Source organism: Propithecus coquereli, unplaced genomic scaffold, assembly GCF_000956105.1.
Source record: "Propithecus coquereli isolate 6110/MARCELLA unplaced genomic scaffold, Pcoq_1.0 Scaffold313, whole genome shotgun sequence".
NCBI lineage: Eukaryota > Metazoa > Chordata > Mammalia > Primates > Indriidae > Propithecus > Propithecus coquereli.
In genome coordinates, this window is record NW_012148764.1 from 414,024 (window position 1) to 425,284 (window position 11,261).

Consider the following 11,261-nt stretch of genomic DNA (forward strand, 5'->3'; position numbering starts at 1 on the left):
TACTCCGCCCTCTCTTATTGCACCTCAAAAAATTGTAGTGGATTCATACAATGGGTAAGTGTTAGCCTTGTAAAAGATAAATTCTCCTCCATTGGCAATAACCTTTGGGAAACTTGCTTGTTAATGAAACCTTGTAGTACCAGATGAGCCAATCTAAGCATCTCATTATAGGTAAATTTAATTAAATCCAGGCAAAGTTTTCATTCTCTAGATCCAGGAGAAACTTTTTTTCTTTACTTGATCAATTCCTCCTCTACCTAAGTAGTTATTCCTCTCTCTTTCACAGCCAAATATGGGAATATGAGAAAGACCTCTTGTCGGGGACTCAGAGATCTGGGTTGCAGTCCTGGATTTGTCACTTCTTTATGGCTGGACTCAGGGTCTCAACATTCCCTGTGAGAAGCTCTTTCACAGCACCTATTCCTTTTGCTGAGCAATTCAGCTCAAGTTCATCTTTCTCGTCTGGTTCTCATATCTATCAAGAAGGTGATTTAACAAGAGAGCTGCTAGCATCCACCTTAGGAGACAGAAATTGATGGTTAATAAAAAGTAAACATTTTCAGCTGCAAATAACTTTTTTCTCCTGCTACAAATAAAATGGACACATTTTAGCTCAGTTGTGCAGTTAAATTGCAGTAGTACCTTGAGCAAGTAACTTCATGTCTGTGACCATTGGAATATCAATACACACAGTGAAGGTAATAATACTTACCCAGTTGAGTTATTTTGAGGATGAAATAAGGTATTTGCCTGGGAATGTATTTTGTGATCTCCAAATGGACATGAATGTGAAGGATAAAAAAATAGAACATTATATCCAGGTTATTATTTCTCAAATATGATCAGATAGCAAGTTAATAACTAATAAGCAAGGCCAATGTTTGTAAGATTAAACTTTTACACTTCCCATAGGAGTAAAGTTGCTTCATTTTGAATGAAAAAAAAATATAGTCCATAACATTTTGTTTTTCACAAATTGAACTTCTTGAAAAAAAGATTGCTCATTACCGATTTAAAAAATCAAGCTTTTCTATTCATACTCATTCACAATTTACTAGAGATTTATTTTAACATATTGGTTTTGAATGAATTACTGAGTTACAGAAAATTTCAGAAAACCTCGTTATATAGGGCAAGACCTTTGGACTATCTGAATCTTATTTTCCTCATTTGTAAAGGCCTAAGATCCTGTGAAATGTAACCTTGTTGGCAATTAAACAAAACGACTCATTCTGAGGCTAATGAACATCACCCACTAAATCAGTCATTCACGTGCACCTCAGTGAGGTCTTCAGTGGCTCTTTTTCACCATTAGGATAAAATCGATTTGTGCTTAGATTATGTGTCTAGAAATGATAATGATAATTAGTATTTACATTTAACGTGTGTTTCTAAGTGTGTTACTTCTGATAATTCATCTAGTTCTTGTTTAGCCCTAAGAGGTAGGTACTTTTTATTGTCCCAGTTTTATAGATAAGGGAAGTGAAGCACAGATTGATTTAGTAATTGGCCAAGATCACACAGCTATTTTGTGATGGAACAAGTATTGGACTTCTTGTTCCAGGGCCTGACTTTTAATCATCTCCCTATACCATGGTAGGAGAGTTTCTGTAAAAATCAGCATGTAACTTTTAGCAACAGTTTGTATACAGTGTTTCTAAAGTACATCCGATGTGTGAAACAGTTTATTCTTCTGGTATTATAAATATTTTCTTTTATGCTGTTGTTTTTGCACCAGTGAATTATCCCCTTACTGAGTTTGTACTTATTATAAACCTCTGTTCTTCTTCCCTCTGTGGTCCCCTTCTTCCCCCACCCCGCCTTCTCCTCTCCTCTCTGTCCTCCTCCCACACCCCACGTCTCCTCACCTTCTTTCTCTTTTCTCTTTCAAAGTGGTGATTGGGTTAAAGACCTGCACTCCTCCCTGCTTCAGTACAATAATTGTAATCTTTACGCCAGATATTTTCTTTTTATCTACTCTGAACTTTCTCCAAATTCTATTAACAATTTTCAATTTGGGAAACAAAAACAGAAAGTTAAGAGCCATGCTTTGTCTGCTTTTTGCCTGCTGCAACCCTCCCTTAAGAAAAAGAACATAGCTTCACATTTCAAAATGGAGCTTAAATCTCAGGATATTATTCTAGCAGAGGAGTCTTGAGCATATCGATAAAGATTTGGAACAGTCATCAAGAGAAATAAGAGTGGAACTGCACCACATGTACTCACCGTCAAATTGGTATTAACTGATCCACACTTAAGGGCACATATAGTAATAACATTCATCGGGTGTCAGGCAGGTGGAAGGGGGGAGGTGGGGATGGGTATATACACATCTAATGGGTGTGGTGCACACCATCTGGGGGATGGACACGCTTGAAGCCCTGACTTGGGTGGGGCAAAGGCAATATACATAACCTAAACATTTGTACCCCCGATATATGCTGAAATAAAAAAAAAATAGAGCGGATGGATTTTGAACTTAAAAAATTTCAGACTTTGGACCATTAACTCACTAGGCCAAGAAAAACTGATGTTAAACTTAAGTGCCTTTGGACTTTAATTTGCAAAAGGTTTTACTCATAAGGGCAAAATAATATGATTTAGACTTTAATATATTTGGAATGTAATGCCTCTAAATTTTGATATGTTAATGGGAGGGTGTTTATACTAAAATCTGGGTGATTTCTGCAAAAAAAAAAAAAAAAAGTGGACCTGAATAAAGACAAGGAAAATGATTCGACAGTTGTGATGAGAGATTGGAATGCTGCCAATCCTTGGGGTTGTGATAAGAATTTTCCAAGCAAAAGTATACTTCTGTCAGCACCTGTCTCCATGATCACAAATTCTAAATTAGCTGCATTTAAATTAATGGTTTGTTGTTTTAGTTAAAATTTTATTTACAGATTTGATTATCAATGAAATATTTTGGCAGTATGTTTTCTTTTTCATTATTAAAAGATCATCCACCTTGTTACTATGAGGTTTGACTCCAAATTAAGTGTGTTTCTTTAATTCTTCCATTGACTCCTTTCTCTTGATTGCTGGGTGGTCCTGTCCAGCTGCTTTGGTGGCTTGTGGGGTATTTTTTCATAATTTGTAAAACAGTGGCTCTAATGCCTGACTCAGTTGTAGACATTAAAAAAAAAACAAAAACGGTTTGGTCCACTACAACTGTGGTTATGCTAGATAGTTATAGCAAAATGATAACTGTGCGATTTTAAAAAATAAATGGTTTAAATGTTTTGCTTTCTTCCATTTTCATTCACAATTCATGAGAAAATTGACTGCCAGAATTAGATGTAAGAATTTGTGCATTTTGGAAGAAAGTATTTTATAGTAAATACCATATTTAGCAATGTAATTTATATATATTATGCTTTTATTTAAAATCTTTAAAGACTCTTTCTGTCCTTAAATTCTATGATTCCTTAAAAAGTCACTGAGAACAATTAAGAGACTAAGCATTACAAGTGAGGCTGAAATTTTCCAATGTTCTAACTTCTAACTTAAATGAATAGAGTGTATCTTTAGTAATTACCTTTACCCTTTTGCACCTTGGAAAATCCTATACTTAGCAACTCTAGAGATAATGGTTCCAATTGTGCAACAGAATAAGCAATGAGCTGAGGTCATTCATCGACCTTTGCACTGAATCACATCAGCTTTCTTTTGTTCCTGTGTTAGGTATGTCTTCTATCTCCTGAGAGACGGCATTTATAGAGCAGATCTTCCTGTGCCGTCTGGTCGGGAGGCTCAAGCTATGCGTATTGTGGAGAGTTGCACATTAAAGGACTTCGCAGTGAAGCCACAGTCCAAGAGAATCATTTACTTCAACGACACCGCCCAAGTCTTCATGTCAACATTTCTGGATGGCTCTGCTTCCCATCTTGTCCTACCTCATGTCCCCTTTGCTAATGTGAAGAGCTTTACTTGTGAAAACAATGACTTCCTTGTCACAGATGGCAAGGCTGTTTTCCAACAGGATGCTTTGTCTTTTAATGAGTTCATCGTGGGATGTGACCTGAGTCATATAGAAGAATTTGGATTTGGTAACTTAGTCATTTTTGGCTTATCCACCCAGCTCCACCCTCTGCCCGGCTGCCCGCAGGAGCTCTCAGTGCTCTTTGGCTCTCACCAGGCCCTTGTTCAGTGGAAGCCTCCTGCCCTCGCCATAGGAGCCAGTGAGTGCGCTATCCCCAGGGTGGTTACTGGCTTTTCTGCTGGAAGGACAGGAAAGCTTGAGCTACTTGGCTTTGTGATTTAATTTTGAGAGCCCTATGTGGTTACTCAGTCATCAACCAGAAGCAGCTACTTAGCTAAAAAAATGTGTTTATACACTTGTTCTGCATTATTAGTTTTGCATTAGGAGAATGTCTGTACCTTCCACATATATCCCAACAGAATAGTTAGAACATTTGTTGAGTGTCTACTAGGAACTAGGCATTGACATTCTAGTCAGAGTGAATAGTTAGGGAAATAGAATATTTGGGTTGAGATACTTGTATCCATCGAGATCTTGCATGAATTTGAGCAATACCCTATAATCCTCTGTGCTTAACTCTCCAACTCCGGAGAGGCAGTTTGTGTGGTGAGTAAGCAGGTGGACTCTGCAGTCAGCCGTCATGGAGCCAGATGCTGGTCTTGCCACTTATTAACAGAGTAACCTTGGACAAGTTACTTAACCACTCCTTGCCTCAGTTTCCGCAACTGGAAATGGGAATATTAATTATATCTTTTCATGGGATTGTCATGCAGATGAAATCAAGATACATAAGCAGCACACTCAGAACAGTGTCTAGCCCAGAGGTCAGCAAACTTTTTCTGTAAAAGAAGGGCCAGATAGTAAATATTTTCAGCTTTGTGGGTCAGCTGGCCTGTGTCACAGCTACTCAACTCTGCCTTGGTATCGTGAAAACAGCCCTAGATGATATGTAAATGAATAAATGTGGCTATGTTCCAGTACAACTTTACTTACAAAAACAGTGGGCCAGATTTGGCTTGTGGGTCGTAGTTTGCCAACGTCACTTCCCTAGGTAACAGTAAATATTTAATAAACATTGGCTATTTTTTCTTTACGACAAAATTAATTATGTCTGTTTGCTGCATACCTCAAAGATGGCTAAAAATGAACAGGCAATTTTTGTTAATTGATTGGGCTTTTTGGAGGGAGGTACTATACAAACACTGGGAATTATTTTAGAGATTCATCATTAAGCATTTTTTATTAAGAGCCTGAGTATACCTGTTAGTGTTGTAGAGAACCCTTCTGAAAACTGTGCAGCCAAGCATACATCTTTGACTACAGAGCAGTCCAAAAAACAAAACAAACAAATAAAAGGAGCAGTCCTATTTGCTGGGCATGATGTCTCCTTCAATGGAGCAGAATGACCTGCATGGAAGGAATGGACACTGTCCCAGCCTTATTGATAAACCAACCCTGGTGATTAGTGGGGTGATGGTCCTACTGCCCAATTACTCTCCCATTTGAAATGAAGCTGTAAATGAACTTACTGATAATCCTTGGTTAGCCCGTGTGGATGTCCTCCTGGTCAGTGATATTGTTGAACTCTTCTAATTAGGCCCCTCTGCCTGGCAGAACTGGACATATGAGGTGAAAGTATCAACCCAAGACCTTCCTGAAATCAGCCATGTTTTCTCTAACATAAGTGGGACCACGCTTAATGTACCTGAGCTGCAGAGTGCTACGAAATACAAGGTTTCTGTGAGAGCAAGTTCTCCTAAGGGGCCAGGCCCGTGGTCAGAGCCCTCGGTGGGTACTACTCTGGTGCCAGGTGAGAAAATGTTCTGGATTCAGGGAGTGATTCTGACAAAAAGAGGCTTAGCCCAAGTGTCCTTTAAAATCCCTTGCCTTAAATGTGGTAATGAGAATGAGAGTATGTTGCCCTCTCGAGTATGTGTTTATTGTCTGAGATTAGGAAAGCAAATAAAACACTGTGTGATATTTAATTAATGTTTCTAACCTGGTATTTTAAACTTTCCAAGATATTTTTGAGGAAATACCGTCATTTTCTTCTTCTTCATGGGTTTCTTCTTTCTCATGGCTTATTAAGCATATTACACTGCCAAACTCTGAAGGTCTTGCTGAGAGAAGTTGAGGGCTGTGAATTATGCTGAATTCTGTCCTCTTGGCTGAAGGCCAAGGGAAGGATAACTGCACCATTTACACTACTATTGTTCTCACAGTTGCTTCCGGGTGCTCTGAATGGGACCATGACAAACAGTAGCCAAAGCCAAAAACAAAAACCAAAAACCAAAACAAACCAACCCAAAACTCCCAAATTCTGCCATGACCATGCACTATTATAAAGGCAACATCCCCATATAGTTCTCTTCACATTCAATTTCAAATATTTATGTAAAAATCAGAAAGTATGTTTATTATGATAGATCATTCTATTAAGCAGATAACAATTACTCGTATCCTTCTACAGTATTTTTCAAAATGCAGATGTTCTTTTACTTTATAAAGAAAATCTTAGAGTATAAGATAAGTACCTAAAAAAGTATGCCTTCTGTGATATTTCTTTTCATTTCTTTTTTACCAAACAGCTACTGAACCACCATTTATTATGGCTGTGAAAGAAGATGGGCTTTGGAGTAAACCATTAAATAGCTTTGGCCCGGGAGAGTTCTTATCCTCTGATATAGGAAATGTGTCAGGTAAACACCAAGCCTTTTCTTCACTTGGATGACAGGTTTCCACTCTTAAGACTTCCCATGACATTCAACAAATCAAAAGAATTGAATGTTTTGGTATTAGGTCAATAATGAAAGGGAAAAATATTAACTGAACTATACTGCCAGTGATACTGTGAAGAAAAGGTCAGTTCTCAAGTATGAATTTTATTAATTCATAAAATGTGAGATTATTTATTGATTTACATCCACTTCGGGAAGGCTCTGATACAGTGCTCCTGTGTTAATCTGTCAAAGTTGTCTTGCAGTCATAGCCTATCTTGTTCCACTAAAACAATTATAATAAAGTAATTTACTAGGAGTTTTCATAAGACTGGAGCAAGACACTGCTGTATAGAGTTCTAAATAATGTGTAAGAAAGAATTTGTTGACAAAGGCGATTATTAAGTAATAAATGGGTAATGTTGCCTATAAGGCATTAGAAGGAAGAAAAGTCTTTATTCTAGGGTCGTGTAACAGTGATCTTGCCTGAAGATGACACATTCTATAATTCTCTAATTATATTATCTATTTTCTTGGCCATTAAAGTATGACAGCATTTCTGACCAACATAGGAGCTGGCCTTAGGAGGTAGTATAGTACTAATGGAAAGGATGCTCCTTTGGAGTTGGCTTGAACCTAGTTCCCCCTCTTTTCATCTGTGAGGTCTTGGAAGAATAGGTAATCTCACCTTGTCTTAGATTTGCCTCTCAAAAATGGGGATGATTCCTGCTTCACAACTTTGTTTCAGCAACTAGGTGAGATATGTAAAGTGCCTGGGACAATGTTTGGCAAAGGGGAGATGTTCAATGTATATTAATTCCTCTCTCCTGTTCCAGGGGTTAAGATTTTGGGGTAATATTATTGAAATATTCTTGAAAGATCCTTGAAATTCTAGTGAATGTCTAGGTCAGTATATGCTTTAAAATTATATTGAAGTGCATATGTGATTTGTTGACTCATCATGGTTTTGTTGGCATATGTGAAAAATAACTGCTAATGATTTACTTTGTTTTGAGACATGGATTGGTACAACAACAGCCTCTACTACAGCGACATGAAAGGTGACATTTATGTGTGGCTGCTGAATGGGACGGATATCTCAGAGAATTATCACATACCCAACATTGCAGGAGCAGGAGCTTTAGCTTTTGAGTGGCTGGGTCACTTTCTCTACTGGGCTGGAAAGACATATGTGGTGAGTTGAAGCCTGGCATTCTGGGTGTTCTAGAAAAATGCCTGCCCACTTCAGTGACTTGCATACATTTTCATGATTTTTTTCATACTCACATATCACCTATGCTATTATTTATTTAATATTTGTCTTTAAACCTGCTCACTTTTAAAATGTGTCTATGTGTAAATGAAATTTGGTATCATTGTTGGTTGTACCAGTTATACATTTTCAATATTTTAAATACATTCAAATGCTCCTCTGAGGGTCGGTGTCTTGGCAGGAACACGGAGCACTCCAAAGATACGATTCAAGGAGACTACATGAAGTGACTATTTTCAAAGGTGTGGACAGGGCTGGGGAAAATGAACAAGGGATGGTGAAGCATCACCAGGGTTAGCAAGCATGGGAGGATATAACTCCAGGTGTGAAAAGGCAAGAGGAAGAAGCGGGGGAACCTGGTGAGGGCCACAGCTGTAAGGGGGCTGCTGACATGAACCGTTACTCTCTGTGTGGAAGCTCAGCCACTATCAAGATGCGTGATCTGGCAAGAAGTGAGCTAAGGGAATAAGTCTACCAACTCCTCTTTCCTCCTTCCTTCTGATCTTCTGCCAGTGATTCCCTTGGCTGAGCCTCACCAGAAGCCAGAGAACATGGCAGCCCAACTGATACAGTCTGTAGATATCAGCCTCTGGGGGAACAAGTAGGGTGGAGAGGGTGGAAGGTAGACTTTGAGGAAAAATGAAGACATCCAGCACACCTGTGTGGTGGTACACTTTGAAGAGAAGGGTGGTGGTTAATGATGAGAATACTGGCCTGACAGATCAAGAAATATGGTACTAAAATCATTTTCTAATCAGAAGGGTGTTTGTTGTCCAATTGTTCAACAATCATTTATCTACTATCAACATGTTGAAAGCCTTGAGAGTGGGCATAGTAGGGAATATAAAGTAAATAGTAGACATAACTCTGCTCTTTTTTAAAAATAACAGCTTTGTTGAGATATAACTCATATACCATAAAATTCATTCTTTTATTATTTAGAATTTAGGGTTTTTCAGTATTTTCAGTGTTGTGCAGACATCATCACTTGTCCCTGCTCATTTGATGAGATAAAATACATATAAAAAATAATAAAAGAAGCATATGAGGCAATATATTAGAGGCAAAGCAATATGGTATAGTCTGAATCCATTAAGTGCCAACGATGTGCAAGCAGAATGGAGTTGAGTGGGGTTAACCAGAGAATGCTCTCTAAATAGGTTAGTTAAAAATAGTTTTGAAAAAGGAAATGGCAAGTGGATATAAAAAATGGTGTCAAGAATTAATATTTGCTCTGTCTCTTATAAAACTGTTTAACTCCAGGACAAATTGTTTCCTTAACCCAGTTTACTTGTGAAAAAATAGGGAACAGAAATCCTGTATAGGCTTTATGTGAGGATTATAGGAGCTAATATTTTAAATATAAAAAAAATAGTGCCTGGCACATTATAGGTCCTCAATAATGAGGTAATTAATATTAGGGAGATATACTGATAGAGACGAGCAAGGAGAGATGTCATCATTTATAAGGATGCACACATTTTTTTCAGGAGTCCAATTGAATGTATTTTTATCCAGCAGTGTTTTGATGGTCTGGATGTATAATTAGGAATAGCAAGTATTTTAACTCAAAATGAATTCACTTCCCTTCTTTTTGGAGACATGAAAAGAGGTAAGCTCCATGAGGGCAGGTGCCGTGCCTGTTTGCTATTGTTTCCAAGGTTTAGCACACTACCCAGCACATAGTGCTAATAGCTATTAACATTTGTGGTTGAATGAATGAATGGATAAATGTAGCAATTTACTAGTACAATAAATCATTCTGGAATAACGATATCATTTGAAAATTGTTAACTGACCATACTATTATGTTTTGTAGATACAAAGGCAGTCTGTGTTGACAGGACACACAGACATTGTGACGCATGTGAAGCTGCTGGTGAATGACATGGTGGTGGATTCGGTTGGTGGATATCTCTACTGGACCACCCTCTACTCAGTTGAAAGCACCAGGCTAAATGGGGAAAGTTTCCTTATACTGCAGGCGCAGCCTTGGTTTTCTGGGAAAAAGGTAACAGATTAAAAATGAGAATTGATCATTTCATAACACTAAAATGGTGCTATTCTATAGTTATGATCATACTGTCTCTGCTTGTTGTGAGTAGTCAAGATAGAATCTTAAAGGAAATACTTTAAGGAAATAGTAAAATCTTGGTATAATAAAATTTCTCTAAGCCTTATTTGATTACATAAATTCAAATATATTAATACTATGGAGATTTTTGTAGTTTGCATTATTTTTTAATTTTTTTTTTTTTGAGACAGAATTTCACTCTGTTGTCTGGGCTAGAGTGCTGTGGCATCGGCCTAGCTCACAGAAACCTCAAGCTCCTGGGCTCAAGCAATCCTTCTGCCTCAGCCTCCTGAGTAGCTGGGACTACAGGCATGTGCCACCATGCCCGGCTAATTTTTTTGAGACAGAATTTCACTCTGTTGTCTGGGCTAGAGTGCTGTGGCATCGGCCTAGCTCACAGAAACCTCAAGCTCCTGGGCTCAAGCAATCCTTCTGCCTCAGCCTCCTGAGTAGCTGGGACTACAGGCATGTGCCACCATGCCCGGCTAATTTTTCCTATATATATTTTTAGTTGTCCGACTAATTATCTTCTATTTTTGGTAGAGATGGGATCTCACTCTTGTTCAGGCTGGTCTTGAACTCCTGACCTTGCGCGATCCTCCTGCCTCGGCCTCCCAGAGTACTAGGATTACAGGCGTGAGCCACCGCACCTGGCCCATAGTTTGCTTTATTTTGAGTGAACCCACACTTAAAAGCATTTTAATTTCTTGCTGTTTTTATGGTCTTAAGGACTTCTATTGAATATTTTAGAGCTTCATATTGGGTGGTGATTAGGTGTTTTATTATTTTCAGTCGGTTTTGGGTATTGACTATTCTAAAAACTGTATGACATCTAGGCAAATTATTGGATTTCTCTGTGTCTATTTCCTTATCTGAAAAGTGGGACTATTAACTATTATCCTACTTCTTAGACTTGTTATGAAGATTAAATGAGATAATTCATGCGAAGTAGTGGGAATAGTTCCAGGTACATGGTAAATGCTCAATAATAGTTCAGCTTTTATTGTTATAACTCAATCTGGAAAATACAGCTGATGTAGGAATGTTTCTAAAGCAAATGTTACTTTTAGTTCCTCAACTTCTAGAAGCAATATCTACTTTTTCTTAAACCTGTTTAGCTACCCACTAGGTATCCATCTACATTTCTGAATCTTATTTTTTTTATTATAATAGTAATATATGTCCACTGTAGAAAACTTAGAAATTACAAAAAAG

General features: G+C 37.9%; 1 protein-coding gene across 1 annotated transcript in view; it reads left to right on the forward strand.

The window, feature by feature from the left end:
* ROS1 (ROS proto-oncogene 1, receptor tyrosine kinase) overlaps positions 1-11,261 on the forward strand; it is a 135,309-nt gene that overhangs the window by 38,632 nt on the left and 85,416 nt on the right. Inside the window, 7 exon segments of the mRNA XM_012650123.1 lie at positions 2-54; positions 3,685-4,181; positions 5,529-5,792; positions 6,571-6,681; positions 7,716-7,894; positions 9,792-9,983; positions 11,165-11,175. Coding sequence (XP_012505577.1) covers positions 2-54; positions 3,685-4,181; positions 5,529-5,792; positions 6,571-6,681; positions 7,716-7,894; positions 9,792-9,983; positions 11,165-11,175 — 1,307 coding nt within the window.